The sequence below is a fragment of the Pleurodeles waltl genome, chromosome 4_2, assembly GCF_031143425.1.
Source record: "Pleurodeles waltl isolate 20211129_DDA chromosome 4_2, aPleWal1.hap1.20221129, whole genome shotgun sequence".
Taxonomy (NCBI): Eukaryota; Metazoa; Chordata; class Amphibia; order Caudata; family Salamandridae; genus Pleurodeles; species Pleurodeles waltl.
Genome location: NC_090443.1, coordinates 17,001,677 through 17,019,635, shown reverse-complemented (window position 1 = coordinate 17,019,635; position 17,959 = coordinate 17,001,677). Strand labels below are relative to the sequence as shown.

The following is a 17,959-nucleotide window of genomic DNA, read 5'->3' as shown; positions in this document are numbered from 1 at the left end:
GCACGGGCGGATCCTCTATTGTTAATAGAGGTTCAAAGCGATTTGTACAGACTAAACTAGGGACCACCTTGATCACCGGAGTCAGTGGTAGGAGAGTTGGTGTATGTGGTACATGCTGGAGACCCCACTGGGATACCGGAGGACTCAGTATGTTATGAGTGGGTTTTGGGAAGGGGCCCCTACAGTTATGCGGGCCCCCATCTCCATCAACCCCTTTTATGTTATCTATAGAATCCCTTAACCCCTTCTTTTTAAATAACTCTGGGATTTTCCTATCCTTAGGGGGGCCTCTCTTGGAGTTATTTGCCCCTATAGTTGTTTGTGTACCTAACATAGACTCAACTTCTTTAACTAGAAGGTCTATTTCATCCAGTGGGTTAGACCCATTGGGTGTACCTAGATTTGGGGGTCTACTTGGGCGTTTTTTTGCGATTTTAGTACCCTTGGATTGTGCTGGTAGGTCTATAGCCTTTCTTTTCCCCATATTGGGTAGATGCCCGTGAGATAAAATATATACAAGTACAATGGTAAAAGAAAAAAAAAAGAAAAAGAGAGGGAAGGCAGCTCCCTTTCTTATGAGTTCAGTGTCCTGTCACTGGAGTAACTGGCCCTGCCTCCGGTCTCAGGACGGGCGGAAAACAAAGTTTAAGGACTCCTGCCCTGGCTGCTCCTCCCCTCGAATGGCGCACTTCTATATAATTGATTAGTGGAGCCCTCCAAATTGCGTCCAAATTACAGTTACAGTGGGACAAGTTGGAGGAGGGACTAATCGAGGGAGGGCTTAGTAAAGAATAGGCTTCTCAATTCAGAGATGTAGAATAATGCTATAGTCTATACACTCAGACATAACAAGCTGATCTCTTACTGCAGGTGAAAGAGAGGGGGCCCAGCCCGGCCTCCTCCGGTCTCTGACGGGCTAAGGACGGGCCCGCCCTTGGCCCGGGCTTGGCCCGGGCGCCGCCCGCGCGCGTCCCGCGACGGCGGGAGCGCAACGAAAGTTTTAAAGGGCTCCTTGCCCTGCTGTCAGGCACCTCCTCCCGGCTCCTCCAATGCGCGTCCCGCGACGGCGGGAGCGCAACGAAAGTTTTAAAGGGCTCCTTGCCCTGCTGTCAGGCACCTCCTCCCGGCTCCTCCAATGCGCGTCCCGCGACGGCGGGAGCGCAACGAAAGTTTTAAAGGGCTCCTTGCCCTGCTGTCAGGCACCTCCTCCCGGCTCCTCCAATGCGCGTCCCGCCACTGACTCTTATCCCTTTCCAACAAGTCCACCAATTCCCTCTCACCCAGCTCATCCGCATCATAGTCAAGCATCAACTCGTCTCCAACCGTCTGATTTTCACACTGAACACCACCCGTACCGGGGATCTCTATATTTTAGACGCAGGTGTCCCACCAATTCTGCAATGACTGCCGTCCTGTGCTTTTTTTAGATGCCTCATCAGACCTTCCCAGTGCTGCTGCCAAAGAGGCCCCACCAGACCTTTCTCAGGATGATGAAGAGGCCTCACCAGACCTTCCTCACAATGATGAAGAGGCCCCAAAAGACCTTCCTTGCTCCATCATGCCACGGTCCACCACTTCTGTCAGGTGGGCCGCCAGGACTTGACTTCATCCTCGGAGTGCATGAGACACACTAGCCTCTCCCATTTCTGCATCAACCCCCTGTCCTGAAGCCAAATTGCCAGTGATTAGGTCCAGTGTGCTGAGACACCTCCTCCCTCGCCCCTTCACCTATCTGTCCTCCACCACCCACACTCAATGCCCCGGAATAGGAACCTCCTCCCTATTTCCTTGTTCCTTCTCCATCTTCCTGTGCTTTGACCTTTCCTAGCCTTGACCCCAAGTGCCTACTGTAGCCCCTTTCCCTTCCACTAGTTTCCTCTACACCTTTATCGGCCTCACCATAATTTCCATAAAACTAAAGGGGTCCTCAGGATCACTAGCATCCTCCCCCTCTTGCCTTTCTCTCACATCATTCCCCTCCTCATCACTCCATTCAAGCATGGTCCACACTATAGTAGGGCTCACCCTTAAAAGGGGTCACTGCTCCACCCCTCTCTCTACTAGACACCCCAACCTCACCCACCTCCCCCTTCACCCAAGTAGCCTGATGTGTGCCCCTCATTTGCTCCTGAACCTTGCCTGCCCACTCTGTGTGTGCTTGCTGCCACCTTAAATCCTTAGAAACCTGCATCATACCTATGTCCCTCTCTGGACTCCCCTACCTATTTCCTGCAGTCCCTGCTGTCTCCCACACCCCAGCTGTGTTTGCACTAGCCCCCAAGTGGCCATATGTTGACAGTGTGGCTCGTTCTCTCTTTTCCAATATAACCTTCTCCCTCACTCTCTTCCCATTGATGTGCTGAGCGCACTACAGGTGGACGATAAACTCCACTCCACCGGCGGAGTTTGTGGAGTTTTGGCCATTTCGCATTATGCATATAACATGGAGTTTCAGACAAATTTTGCCGACCGCTGCGTGGCAGAGATTTTTCTAGAGAGTGGTTAGCCAGCTGTAAGTTGACGAGCACAAGTGAGAATTTACATCACCTAGCTTGATTTCTGGGTGTTAGGAGGGCACCCAGTGAAATGTTCCCAATGCAGTCAGTCATGGGCAGTTGCGACCATTTGCATTGGAAAGTTGCTGCTCAAGTAGAAAATCTACTCAAGCAACAGTAAAACTGACTTGAGAAGCAGCACCTCTGGTGTGCCGTGTGGTGCTGTTCGTGTGGATTTCTGATTGCAGAACAAGCTCATGGTGCTAAAAATAGTGCGATGTACCGATTCTTACCTGCTTGTGAAACTCCATGGAATGATGCAGAGTTTTTTTATGTAACTCTGCGTTGTTCTGAGGAGTGAAACTCTGTGAATTCTGTCCACCCCTAGAGCACATCCCTGGCTGTGCGCATCTTACTGCCCCTGGCTTGCATGGCAGAATGTCTTCTGTTACTCCCTTGCGGCCTTTGAATTATTACTTTGCTCTGTATCACTCCACTGTGGGGGGCCCCATGAACACATCACTGAATTCCTAGGCTCCATTTAATTGCTCTGGCTGGCCAAGGCCCATAGGCAGAACCTAGATGTCCCCTTTGATGATGAGGACATGATCAAGGATATCTGCAGCATGCTCGGTGATGAGGCTCTGGGGCTGGACGGCCTTATAGCTAAATTTTACAAGACGTGCTGAGATACTGGCAACATGCCTGCGTGCAAAGTATGAGGAGGCCAAAATCTCCTAGGTTAAATGTACTTTAGAATCTCTATTCGGTTCATCTACTTTGTCTAAACCAACCAGAGATTTAGCCCATGACAAGATGTATCTTAAATAGACCTGACTATGATTAATGACAACTGCAAAACTCAAAAGTACATTTTACCTCATATAATACATTGCTCTGTGAGAAAATGTTTCCAACCTTGAGAAAGCCGTAGGCTAACTAACCGCTTAGGGGGCAAAACATGTCGACTGCCTTTTTATATCTGTGAAAACAGTTACATTGAATGTTTCAAGGAAACAACTGTTAACAAACAATACTCCTTGGATGAACCAACATTAGGAAATGGACTGATTCATTTCTTGGGTGGATCCACTTACTTTTTGTCTACAAGTTATAGAAATTGAGGCTAAGTAGGTCCAAACCTTTACCAGTTGATGTACCCAACCTTTACATGAAGGGTATTACACATCAAGCAGGGAGCGCTGGACCTTGGATGATACTGTCACAACTTCAACACATGGGCCTCTCTACATTGGGCATTCTCTATCCTGACTGGACTTTTCTTCCGCTGCAGAACATCAGGGAGAGAGCAGACAATATACCCTTAGACACTTTCCTCTACTATCGCTTGTGAAGTTCCTGCAGAGAAGCACAAACAGACTATCTTAAAGAAGCCCTTAGCCTCACAGCCCTGGATACTGCTCTCACCCTCCCCAAAAAGCTGATTACCCAATTGTACTTCACGATACAGAACAAGTCCCCCATCATTGTACCACCAGCGTATCTGACTTGACAGACCACCTTGGGCACTGGCGTATCTGATGATCAATTGAAATAGTGCTGCGCCCACATGGGCACCCTATCTCCCACCTATCAGCTGTACCTTATTCACATTAAATATTGGCACCACCTCTACTGCATACCAGTACAGCTGCGCTAGATGGGTTTACTGAGTGATTTTGGTTGTGCTAGGTGCAGGATTGAGGGGGCTGAATTGTTACACTTGGTGTGGTTTTGTCCTTGGACGGCTAGATACTGGACAGAAGTGTCCAACTGCATAACAGAGATTTAATTTGCCTGCTCCCAAATGTCTGATGGTGGTCCTGCTGGGCTTTATCATGGATGTACCTCCTGGCATTCGGAAGCTCGTGGCAATGCTGCTGATGCACTGGTGTGGGGGGGGGGGTTGCCCACGTGATCATGAATTTACACCATGAGGCCCCCTTTCTGTCAAGAATGACTGGAGCTGTACTGGGCCATTATGCCTGCCCCTCCAGGCCCAAACATGTGTAGGCTTCATCTGTCCTTTACTTGGCCTCTAGCGATACCTCATATGAGCCTGGTGGCCCAAGTTGAACCGGCCTGTTCTCCAGAAACTATGGTGCCTATCTCCTGCTACCACATATGCTATGCATATAGCTTACACCACTATGATCCAGCTGGCTTTTGCCTGGCACTCCCTACCAGGCCTATGTAACCATCAGACCACATGATCATCCTACTTCTGCCCCACCATGTACGTTGTCGGCATATCATTTTGTGCACTCTAAGCATGACACATACTTTATCTATTCTGTGAGAGTGACCCATCACATCTGCAATTATTGTGTTTGGTTATTGTATTTCCTTTAATAAAAAACTCAATAACTAAAATTCAAATAACAGTCCACTGTCTAAAGTCTATTACTTTTAATTCATGTGTTTCACAATAAATAATTCAGGCCTACTGACATTGTCATAACTTTTCATAGTAAACAGATTAAACCTATGAAACTTGGTACTCATTTTTCCAGTGAGCTTAGACTATAAGGTCTGTAGCCTTTACCAGTGGTTTAAGTCGAAAAAAATGAGCAACAGTAAGCCACTCTGTAAAGGACCATCACTGACATCTTTGGCCATTTATTTCTGGCTTGGAATATGTGTCAAAAGAGTAGGCACTTCAAATATTCCCCAAGCTTCTCAACCCACCATTTCTGATAATTACACTGTAGATTCTTTTACAGGTTAGGAATGTCCAGCTAGCAAAATAGTATGTTTGGTAATCACATAGTTGATTGTATTTTTTAAAGGGATAACAGAAAGCAACTGCAATATTTAAGTCTAGATACATTTAAACATTGCCAATTTCATTAAAAAAGTTGTGAAAAGTTCTGGGAGGTGGGGCTTCATTTAAGCACTGTAAGCAAGGCATTAAAAGGTTTGAAGACCACTGGCATATGCTAACAATTATCATGCATAGTCATACAATTACAAATATGTACAAATGTACAGTTGACAAAACAATATACCCTCCTCTACAAGGGCCTTAAAATGAATATCAAAATGAAAATCTTTTATCCCCAGGGTTTGTCAGAGGAAATGATGAACACCAAAAGCCCTGCCTAGTATGGTAATATGTGATATTTCATGTAAACATATACCCATATACAGCCTGTAACACAACATAATAATAATCCACTGTCAAAGGCTAGTGGATTTCACAAATGATTTTCACAATAAATAAGCCAAGCCAACTACCTATGTCATAATGTTACATAATAAATAGATCAGACCTATGGCTTCAGACATAACTTTCACCAGGGAATAAATCAGACCTGACACCTTCATCATTAGTTTGTTACCATAACCAAATCAAGCTTACTGCATTGAGCATATGATTTCCAGCGCGAACCACCATCAGACATTCAGTCACAACATTAGAAAAATACTAGGCCCCCTAACAGGGCCTACCAAGGTTTATCACAGTGCAAATCTTCTATTTCCACAGTTTGTCTGAGGAGGGAGTCAAAACTTAATCCCTTGTGAATAATGGAAAACTGTGAAATTCCAAGTAACAAAATATCTCTCTGCAGATGCTAATAGAGTAATAACAATCCACCCTTAAATGCATATTGACTTTAACATATCTTTCACAAAAATCAGGCCTACTGAGTTTACAGTAACTTCTCCTAGTAACCAGTTATAGCTCATACCCTTGGTCATTGACTTGCACCATACCTAACAGACCTGTGCTTCACTTTCACACATGGCAACCATAGCAGGAGAAACATCAAACTTATTTAATTACCTAGGAGAAGTTTAATACCATTTCAGTGGCATCAGTTTGACCTTGAAGGGCAATCTTCATCCATCAAAGTGCTCTGTGTGTGACCGAATAACCTTGCTAAATAAAAAAGTGTCTAGCTCAAGCAGCTGAATAAATAAACAAATAAATTAATAAAAAACATTTGTTTGGAAGTCAAGTTCTCTATTGTGAATGCACACAGGTTTTGACAAATCAAAAGCTGCACTCAGATAAACCAGCAGACCACAGTTCCTCTCTGTAGTATTCCTGAAAGGTCTTTTTATGATCACATAAGGTCTGGCAAAGGCTACACTCATAAGCTGGACCTAAAAAAGGTACAAATCATGAGACAAATCTTGAAAAAAACCTGCCAGGGTGTTGGATTAGACCACTAAAATGCCCAGAGTTAGCTGAAAAAACTGTTCTGTGGAGAATGATCAGAGCTCAGAAGAGACTCCATGCACCCCTGATGTGTGGTGAAAATCGTGCAAGGCTTCCCAACTTGGGATAAACACCACTTATTTCCTAACTCCCTTTCATGATAAACCATATCATTACAACTGCAAAACGGAATTTGCTGTGTATGTTTTGACATGCAGGTGCAACCTCATATACATTGGCAGTAACTCCTACAGGATATGAGAGCTATAGAATCCGCCAGCATATGAGAGCTAAGGAAAACATGGACCATAAGTATCGCGTGACAAGGCATTTTGCACAAGTACACAATAATGATGCAATGCAGTTGAGTTATTTTGTCATAGATGCGATCCCATACAGGAAGAAGGGAGACAATAGTGAAGCAGCATTGAGGCAACTGGAAATTAAATATATCTTAAATCTTGACTATAAAACAACAAATGGCCTTAATGTTGATGATGAATTATAGACTTCCATGTAATCTATTTGTCTGAATGGAATGAGCCACTTGTGGAACTAATAGACTGTATCCTCAAGATGTGATTTGATGTTAATTATACCGCTTCTAATCATCCTTATCCTTAGTTATACAAATTTTTATACTTTGTCATCAAATCATTGGATTTAGAACGTATATTGTTGCCTTTCATACTTCATAAAACATCAGCAATAGTCTACTTGGGCACAATTGGGTATCTATCATTGTGACCATGCTTTTGCTCACTTGGGCACTGTTGTGTATATATTATTGTGATTAAATCCCCACCCAGGGCACCCAGTGTGTAATAATGAGGACCGTGGGGGGAGTCTGAAGTTCCCCGCGGTCCCAGCCTCCTGCAGAAGCCAGCATTGCTCCCACATGTAGGGAGCCGCAAGAAATGCAGCTCCCTGCATGCAGGAGCAATCTTTCATCTTTTTGCCTGCCCACATGACAGAGGGCAGGGACACAGATAAAAACTGCTGAGGGAAGGAACTTCGGGAGATAGCAGAAGCTGGCCCTGGGGGTCGCAAGGGCCATTAATAACTCCAGGAAGGGGGGCCGCATGCCCCCTCCTTTAATTTGCATTGGGTGGCCTTGGGGCGGTGGTGGTACCCGAGGCTGTATATGGCCTGGAAGGGGGCCTGCCTGCCCCCCTTTACTGTTTTGATTATGTGTTTGGCCCCAGGAAGGTGGCAGTCCATGGGGCATAGGGGGTCCGCGTAGTACTCCTGCATATTTTTATATTTAGCCCCAGGAAAATGGTGGTCCCTGGGGCCCAGTAAAGCCCCAGGAGGGGGGTCCATGTGGCCCCCTCCATTGTTAAAATAAACCCCTGGGGACGTGGTGGTTCCCGGGGCACAAAAGAGCCCAGTAGAGGAGTGGCCGTGCAGCCCCCCTTCAATATAGTAGTAAAGCCCAGGGAGGTGGTGATCCCTAGGGCTCAAAAGAGCCCTAGGAGGGAAGCCCCATGCACCCCCTTCTTTTTTGTACCACATGCCCAGGGACCTGGCCCACCCGGGGGCTAAATTGTTAATAAGCGCGGGACACCGCACTTTTTTTTAAAATAAAAAAATGTTTTTGCTGAATTAGCAAATCCACAGCGGATTTCGGTGAAAATTCAAAATAAAAAAAAAGTTTTTTTGCCCTTGGTCCCAAGGGGACCCCAGCACCAAAGCTAGGGGGTCTGGGTATTCCTACCCTGTCCCCTTTTTTTTTTTAATCTTTCTGTTTGGGGCTGAGTTCAAGTCCCAAAATGGCTGCCAACACTTTCTGGTTGAAGTGATGGTAGCCAATCAGATCTCTGCACCAGATCAGAAGGATTTGCAAAGGGTTCGCGTCTCTAGATACACAAATTTGGTTTTCTTTTAATTTTAAAATCTCAAAAACTACTGAACGGATTTACACCAAATAACAAAAAGGGCTCTTTCCGGACCGAGAGCTACCCTTCTGCCAAATCTGGTGTATTTTCGCCCAGTGATTCATGTTGTAGTTATGTGTAAAATCCCTATGGGAAATTGCATGGGGATAATGCGTTTCGGTACCCCCCCCCCCATTTTATGGACCCTACTTGAAGAATCACCCCAAAACTTTCATGATGGCAACAAAGTTATTGGCAAAACAAAAAATTATTTTTCTATGGTAACTAAGTTCTAACGTTAACAATCTTCTTGATGATCGCCAGTAGTTATATATATATATATATATATATATATATATATATATATATATATATATATACATATATATATATATATATATATGTATATATATATATATATATATATATATATGAGAGAAAGAGGGGGGAAGGAAATTGATCAATGGAACGTAAAGTTCTAACTGAATGGCTCACTCTGATTTATATAATTACTGTATCCACCATTAGGGGTAAATCACTGATTCTGGGGAAGATGTTTTCAAATGCTATGACACTGAGGATGGATATTAACGATGAAAAGCTGATGTTTAGTAAATCTTCTTCTACAGCATGTATAATACCCAGAATCATTTCATAGGATAGCTTCCCATTATTAAGAAAAAGGAAACAAAAGTTTGTGGTCTTCATTGACTGGATGTGAGCATGGTAATGAAGCCAGCAGCTCGCAACAGCTGTTTCCGCCATGCACACGCTCAGAATAGATCAAATAAAAGACAAATGTATTATAAACTATGTAGACTTTTTCTCACTATCATCTTTAAAATTATTTCTAGTGCTACCCAGTTTTGAGGTGAAAGTAGAATGCGTGCAGAAATTTTACCACCTGGAGGACGGCGAGCTCAATATTCGCATCACTGCAAAGTGGGTCACATTTTATACTTTATTATTAAAAAATCAATTTTTGATGTAGTTTTGTTAATTAATATGTACACTGCCAATATACAATGGAGTTCTGATAAAGGGGTATTACTATGAATTTTGTCATACCATAGGCCAAGTGCAACACTCAACATATGACTCAAAAGGGCAAACTCCATTTGTGACAACCGGTGTGGGTACCAGGTGAAAGTACAAGAAAGGCAAGAACAGACAGTGCTGCAGCTCAAGTGGGGAGGAAAGAAAATATGAGGGACAGCATTTTTGTAAGGGGCAGGATGGGAGGCAAGTGCAGACAGAGTTGTAGGTTTCACTACCTCGGGGTTCAAGAAGAAGGCTGGCCCATAGCTTGAGTACTCTCTAGGAGTTGTAAAAGCCAAATGATTTATAAGGTGACATTTACCTTTGCTCATGAAGTAGGCTTTGTTATACCTCATGATCTCTTGAGTTTATTTATTTGTTAATGGGATTGGAAGCAAATACCTTTGTTATGTTTTGTTTTGTGAGATATTCTAAACAATGTTTTAATTAATCTAGTTCCCTATTAGGAGCCAAAATCTTTAGGGCCTGATTTAGAGTTTGGCAGATGGGTTACTAAGTCACAAACATGACGGATATCCTGCCCGCCAGATTACAATTTCCATAGGATATTATGGAATCATGATACGTCGGACGGGATACCTGTCATTGTTGTGACTCAGTAACCCCATCCGCCAAACTCTAAATCAGGCCCTTAATGTTTTATTTTGATTCCCTTTGGCCAAAAGTGAGTTGGCCACTCTATTTCCCAACACTTCCAAATTATGTAGAAGCTGAAGTCTGTAGATGGAAAATGGGAAACTTGAAAATGGCATTTATCAAGATGGACTGTAGGGCTTTTGCGGGAGAGGTGGGAGCTAACAGCTATGGTCTATAGGGGACATGAGCTAAATGCTTACTAAGAAAACACTAAAAGATGATTGATGGAATGTTGAACATTCTCAAACATTCACCACCTCAGTCACCGATCTTAGTTAACTCCATTGTGTTTTTGCTCACCATGCCACCCCAATTTGGACTCAGCCATATGCAGAGTAGTCATGACCCTGCTCCCCACGGGAACAGTCCAGCCCAAACTGCCAGGCCAAGTCCTCCCTGGACTGGAAACAAGCGTCCTGCGACCGATTTCAGGATATCACCCCTCATCAGCCAGGCTAGCTTGAATCCAGTGACACAGTGAACACAGGACCCACCTTTAGGCATCCCCTTCCAACCTTGGGCAAGCATAACAACACAAAAAGATGATGGACAAATGGTGACCATTGTCAAACATTCACCCCCAGTCCCAGATCTAGGTTAAATCCATGATTTGTTTGCTCACCAGGCCACCCTAGTTTGGACCCAGCCATATGGAAATCTGTCGTGACTTTGCTCTCTATGGGACCAGCCAGCCCAAACTGCCAGGCCAGATCCTCCCTATACCAGAAACAAGCATCCTGGGACTGGTTTGAGGATATCACCTCTCATCAGCCAAGCTATCTTAAATTCAATAGCACAGTGAGCACGGAACCCTCTTCTGGGCACACCCTTTCCACTTAGGGCGACTATAACAACATAAAAAGATGATGGATGGTATGCTGAACAATGTCAAACATTCATCCCTAGTCACAGATCTGGGTTAAAACCATTGTTTTTTTGCTCACCATGCTATCACAGTTTGGACCCAGACATATGCAAATCAGTCTTGACCCTGCTCCCCATGGGAACAGTCGGGTTGCCAGTATGGTTGGCAAAACAACCCAGCTCTGTGACTAGGGTTCAATATTTGCATTGTTCAGCATTCCATCCATCATTTGTTCTTTTTGCTTTTGTCAAGGCCTACTCCCAGATTACTCTTGGACTATGTTGGTGAGGAGCTTGATCCAAGTTGTTGGGTTAAAGGAAAGGCAGCACCCAACCGCTGCCTGATCCTGAAGAAATATATGTGCCCTATTACCATTATGATAGTCACACATATTACATCGAAGCATGCTAAAGTTGGAGCTTGTTGCAATCCCTAATTTATCTTTGAAGCATTTGTAAAGTTGCAGTGATACCTAAAAGTCGTTCACATACCATTGGTGCTCTACCTCATGGCCTGTGGTACGGCTGGGCAACTGAAATATAAACATGTTGAACAATAGCTGGACGAAAGGAATCTTGAGGGGCTATGAAAATAAGTTTCACCCTCCTCAAACTATGTTCTCCCAGCAAGCAGGGACCACTATCGTTTCAACATTATCAAGGTAACCCATTAAAGAGATAATGTGTGTATTTTTAGTGGGATTCATTTTCTAGTTTTACCCTAACTGCTAATGTTTGGGGATCATGCATAACACATAGGCCCTCATTCCAAACCTGGCGGTCATAGACCGCCAGGGTGGTTGTCCACGGAAGCACCGCCAACAGGCTGGCGGTGCTTCATGTGGTATTCCGACTGCGGCTGTAAAGCCGCGGTCGCCCAGCCGGGTCCGGCGGTTTCCCGCCGGATTAGCCCCGGCTGGGAGAATCCTCCATGGCGGCGCTGCAAGCAGCGCCGCCATGGGGATTCCGACCCCCTTGCCGCCAGCCTGTTTCTGGCGGTGTTCACCGCCAGAAACAGGATGGCGGGAACGGGTGTCCTGGGGCCCCTGGGGGCCCCTGCACTGCCCATGCCACTGGCATGGGCAGTGCAGGGGCCCCTAACAGGGCCCCAGCAAAATTTTCACTGTCTGCATAGCAGACAGTGAAAATCGCGACGGGTGCAACTGCACCCCTCGCACCCCTGCAACACCGCCGGCTCCATTCGGAGCCGGCTTCTGTGTTGCAGGGCCTTTCGCGCTGGGCCGGCGGGCGCTCTCTTGGCGGGCGCCCGCCGGCCCAGCGGTAAAGTCTGAATGGCCCCCGCGGTCTTTTGACCGCGGAGCGGTCATTTGGCGGCGTAAGTTTGGCGGGCGGCGACCGCCGCCCGCCAAACTTAGAATGACCCCCATAGTCTGAATGTGCAATCTTCAAGCCTAGATGTCAGATCATTGAGGTGATTGTGACTCCATTGTATCTAACTCCTCATCTAAGAAGGGTCAGTTGCACCAGGACATTTGCTTTATACACTACTATTTTTTCAAGTGGGAGTCAGCAAATGCCACATACAATGGATGTTACTCAATAGGTGCACTCTCCTCAATGGCTCCTGGTTTCCACTGCTGGTGTCACTCTCCATTCATCCAGGAAACAACAAGGAGCGGAGTTAGTAATTCATCAAACATTCCCTCCTTCCTAGAATGAAGTCTTGTTGTGGATCTCATTCCAGACTCCTTTTATCCAGAGAGTGGCCTTCTGGCTCCCAGAAGGGTATCTCTATCTTCAAATGTAAACCTTGTTTGGGGTTTTCTATGCCACCTTTCACCCTCTCCCCGTGCTTTTGAGAATAGCTAGTGTAACAATGAGGCGTGCCTTCACCTTCTTTGGATTTGCTACCAATGTGCTCCTTCCTGACTTGAATCCCATCTGTGTTGATGTCTGATGGACCCCACCCCCGTCTGCATTGTGCTTTTTCATGACATAACTGAATGCATCTTTTTTTGCAATGCCCAGTGAAAATATGAATTTGTTGACTGCTGTATTTTACTATGAGACTAAAGTTTGTTTCGGAGTAAAATCAGGTGAATTATGGCTATGGAGAGAAGTGCAATACTTCTATAGAATTTGGCAGGATGAACTTCTTAACTTAAGATTCCTACTGCGAGCTTGCAGTGTGGTTGGTAAGAAAAGTTACCAGCTCTATCAGAATTACGTTTCCCTCTTTGAACCCCAGACTCCTGCTGCTAAAAGCAGCCCATACCCCCCAGGTGAAAACCCCCCCAGGGATAATAAGGGATCCCAGCAGATTTGGGGCAGTAGTCTGGTATTCTTAAGTAGATTCTTCAGTGGGACCTCAAGGTCCCACTTGTAATTCCCAGTAGCCACTGGTATCAACAACTCCAGGATGCTGTAGTTACCAAGTAGAAATTTGTGGCACTCATAATGAGGTCTATAGAAATAAGAATTGCCGTGTAATTGTAGTAAAATGTCCTCTCATTACTACTTTATTAAAACTGTATGAAGAACATGTAATTATGTCAAACAGTTTTAGGGCAAATGGATATGGGTCAATATTAACTTAATTTGTATTTAGTTGTTTATATCGGTCCTATTACTTAAATATTAAGGAGACGTATGAAGTGGTGATCAAAATTAATTGGAAAATAAGCTGCGATGAAAGCCCAAAAGTTCTCTGGTCCTGTCCCATTTGGTGAACTGAATGGCACTATTTCATTCTCATGTTTTGCTATAGGTACCTGCACGGAAAACCTGTACAAGGCAATGCATATGTCCTCTTTGGAGTGCTTATAGAAAATGAAAAGAAAAATATACCAAGTTCACTGGAAAAGGTTCAGGTGAGGCTTTCTATTTTTCAAGACATTCTGGTCTATGTGAAAATAACTATAAAAAGCACATTCCCATCCCACGTAAGGGACAAGGTTTATCGAGAGACTACAAATTATTGGAATGATATTGGTTTAACGGAAAAGTTCAAATGCAGACTTGTTTTACACTATCATAAACATAAAGTGTGGTAAGAAAGTATTTAGTTAAAAAAAAAAACCTAAATGCTCGCTCAGAGGTAGCTGAAATTAATGTTGTTAAATGTAAAAGCCAAGGCAATATTTAAGGTTAAACAACTAGCATGGTTACAGGGGACGTGCTGTCAACAGGAGCACTGGCAACAAAAATTCCCCAGTGACTTGCCGCGACAGGCCCTCAGAAGCCTAAGGACAGGCACAAGTCATGGGCACAGAAACTGAATGAAGTGAAAGTTGGCATATGCTTGTTCATACACACAGTAAGTAGCTGGCCTGTCACACAGGCTCTGAATAGGCCTCTATTTCAGTAGTCTTCTTTGATACACTGTCTGTACTGGAGGTGTGTCTTATTTACATTCTGTTAGACCTGTCAGCCTTGGGGTGGTCTTCCCCCAAACGTCTTGCCTTCTTGCCTCCATTTGTTCTGGATTTTTGCTCTGTTTGCCTTGGGACATTTGTGCACTTTACCACTGCTAACCAGTGCTAAAGTGCATGCGTTCTCACCCTAAACATGGTTGGAGAGGCATTTACGTGATTGGCATATTTTATTTACTTGTAAGGCCCTTACACCATATACTCAGGGCCTGTAAATGAAATGCTACCAGTGGGCCTGCAGCACTTATTGTGCCACGCACTTAAGTAGCACCTTAAAACTTGTCCCAAGCCTGCCATTGCTGCGTGAAGGCAGTGTCCCACTGCCACATCGACTGGGCATTTCAAACCCCTTGCCAAACTTTAAACTCCTCTTTTATTACATATAAGTCACCCCTAAGGCAGACCCTTAGGGCAGGGTGCTTTGTAATTGAAAGGTAGGACATGTAGTTTTTAGTTTTACATGTCCTAGCAGTGAAAAACTCCCAATTTTGTTTTCTCACTACTGAGAGGCCTACCCCTCCCATACGGTAACATTCGTGATTCCTTATTATAATTAATAATTTGTAATACCTAAACCAGAGGTGGTAGATACATCATGTTTGGTACCTATGAACTTGCAATGATGAACCCTCTTTAATGATAAAATCAGATTTATCATCACAAGTTTGAAAATGCCACTTTTAAGAAGTTGGCATTTTCCTGCCCTTAGCCCCCTGTATCTGTAACCTGTCTTAGGTCACATGACTAGGTATAACTGACAGTTTGGACATTATGAATTCACCCCAGACAGTCACACAATAGGGGGATTAGCAGATCCTGAATGGGCCATTAACTGACTCGATGGGAGGAAGAGCTATGCACAGCTCCACATGCAGCTGAATGGGCTGAGCTCTGCTGCTACACAATAGGCTTAACAACCCTGCATTGTCAGCTATGAGCCAGGGAAGGGAGACAGGACATTTTTGGAACTCAGAAGACTCTTCTGGAGACCTCTCCCTACTTCTAGGGGCAGGGGCACCAGGGTATAAAACTGGGACTCTCAAACCTGCTCCTTGGTTCACTACTGGACCTGTGGAAGGACTCTCAGAGGACTGCCTGCTGCTATAACCTGCTGTGAGGTCTGCCAGACTGCTGCTGTGCCTGGAAGGACTGCTTTGCCGCCTGGAGCCTGCTTGGAACTTTAGGAGGCCAGTCCTGGTGTAGAGCCCTGCAGCACCACCTGCACCCATGACTTCAGAAGTGACTCTCAACGGCTAGTTTAGCTGGTCTCCAGTTCTGAGTCACAGGGACATAACAGGCTCCCACTGTCCTAAACCTGCACCTGCACCCAGCCTGAGGGAGTCTTGTGCCCCCAAGAGCACTCCATCATCTGCTGGCCCTTGGTTGTGGTGCTAAAGGTGCGCAGGTGGCCATTTTCTAAAACAGAGGACTTGCTAGTTTGAACCTTAAACTTAAAAAAATCATAACTCAGTTTCTACTAATTGGATTTTGAGGGTTTTGGTGTCAAATAATTTATTAAATTCTTTATTGTTTTGTGTTTTCACTGTGTTGTTGATTGTGTACTGCATACATGTTTAACACTTTGCCTCTAAGTTTAGTCTGACCACATTTTGTGTCAAGCTACCCAGGGTTCAGCACAGGTTAAATTACTGACTTTTTGTGGTTCGCCCTGCAAGGGATTGTGGCTGTTGCTTGACTAGAGGTCACACCCCAGTCAACAAACACCCCAATTTCTCGCACATTCAATTATTACATTCTCAAAGAAGGGCATTACATAACAGGGAGATGCCAAGGGTAGGTCGCTTCCCCTGCCGCTGCAGCTCCTCCAGCTCCTCCAGGTTCCTGAGTTCCTGAGACCCACCTCACAGTAAGTACCCCCCACCTCCCAGCCCCTCGCTCTGCCCCGCGCTACTCACCCTCTCTCCTGCTCCTGCTTCTTTTCTTCTTTTCTTCTTCTCTGTTCTTCCTCCTCACTCCTCGTCTGTAATCTTCTTCTGTACTCTTCTTTTCCCTGTCTTCTCTCTTCTTCTCTCTTCTTCTGTGTGCTTCTCAGCCTCTCCTGTCGCCTCTCTTCTTCCTCATCTTCTTCTGTGGTCTTCTGCCCTCTGTTCTTCGTTTTCTGTATCTTCTTCTGTGTTCTTCTGTGTTCTTCTGTGTTCTTCTGTGTTCTTCCGGTCTTCCTTTCTTCTGTTCTTCCGGTCTTCTGTTCTTCCGGTCTTCTGTTCTTCTGTTCTTCTGTTCTTCTGTTCTTCCGTTCTTCTGTCTTCTATCTTCTGCCTTCGGCTCTTCTGCCTCCTCCGTCTTCTTCTCCCCGCGCCTGCCCTCCTGCTTCATCCCCCTCCCTCACTCGCATCCCCCTCTCTATCTCCCCTATCTAACCCGTTCACTATCTACCTCCCTCACTCCTCCTATCTACCTATCTCTCTATCTCTCTATCCCACTATCTAACTCCCTCACTCTCCACCTCCTCCTATCTTCCTATCTCTCTATCTATTTCTCTATCTATCTATTTTCTCTATCTATTTCTCTATCTCTCCCCCCCCGCCACCCCCTCTATTACCTATCTTCCTATCCTCTCACTCTACCTCTCACCCTCACCCACCTCTACAACCCCCCCTCCCCTATCTTCACAACCCTACTCCTATCTTTCTCCCTAATCTCCTAAACCTCCTAACACTCACCCCCCTCCACCCTTAAACCCCCCTCCCCCAGCTCTTCTCACTCTACCTGTCCCCCCCTCCCTCGCGCTTTCCCGCCGCGACCTCCTGCACGCCCCCGCCCCCCAGCTCCCATTCGCCCCCAGCTGACCCCTCCCCCCCTCCTACCTCATATGGCGGCCGCTGCGCGACAGTGGTAGCGACCCTTGACCCAAGGGTAGGTCGCTCCCCCGGCCGCTGCAGCTCCTCCAGCTCCTCCAGGTTCCTGAGTTCCTGAGACCCACCTCACAGTAAGTACCCCCCACCTCCCAGCCCCTCGCTCTGCCCCGCGCTACTCACCCTCTCTCCTGCTCCTGCTTCTTTTCTTCTTTTCTTCTTTTCTTCTTCTCTGTTCTTCCTCCTCGCTCCTCGTCTGTAATCTTCTTCTGTACTCTTCTTTTCCCCGTCTTCTCTCTTCTTCTCTCTTCTTCTGTGTGCTTCTCAGCCTCTCCTGTCGCCTCTCTTCTTCCTCATCTTCTTCTGTGGTCTTCTGCCCTCTGTTCTTCATTTTCTGTATCTTCTTCTGTGTTCTTCTGTGTTCTTCTGTGTTCTTCCGGTCTTCCTTTCTTCTGTTCTTCTGTTTTTCCGTTCTTCCGTTCTTCTGTTCTTCTGTTCTTCTGTTCTTCTGTTCTTTCGTTCTTCTGTCTTCTATCTTCTGCCTTTGGCTCTTCTGCCTTCGGCTCTTCTGCCTCCTCCGTCTTCTTCTCCCCGCGCCTGCCCTCCTGCCTCATCCCCCTCCCTCACTCGCATCCCCCTCTCTATCTCCCCTATCTAA

The 17,959-nt window shown here is 45.6% G+C and overlaps 1 protein-coding gene across 1 annotated transcript in view; it reads left to right on the top strand.

Moving 5' to 3' along the window:
* LOC138293808 (venom factor-like) overlaps positions 1-17,959 on the top strand; it is a 473,276-nt gene that overhangs the window by 95,151 nt on the left and 360,166 nt on the right. Inside the window, exons 7-8 of the mRNA XM_069233135.1 lie at positions 9,392-9,479; positions 13,825-13,927. Coding sequence (XP_069089236.1) covers positions 9,392-9,479; positions 13,825-13,927 — 191 coding nt within the window. The remainder of the gene's footprint in view (positions 1-9,391; positions 9,480-13,824; positions 13,928-17,959) is intronic.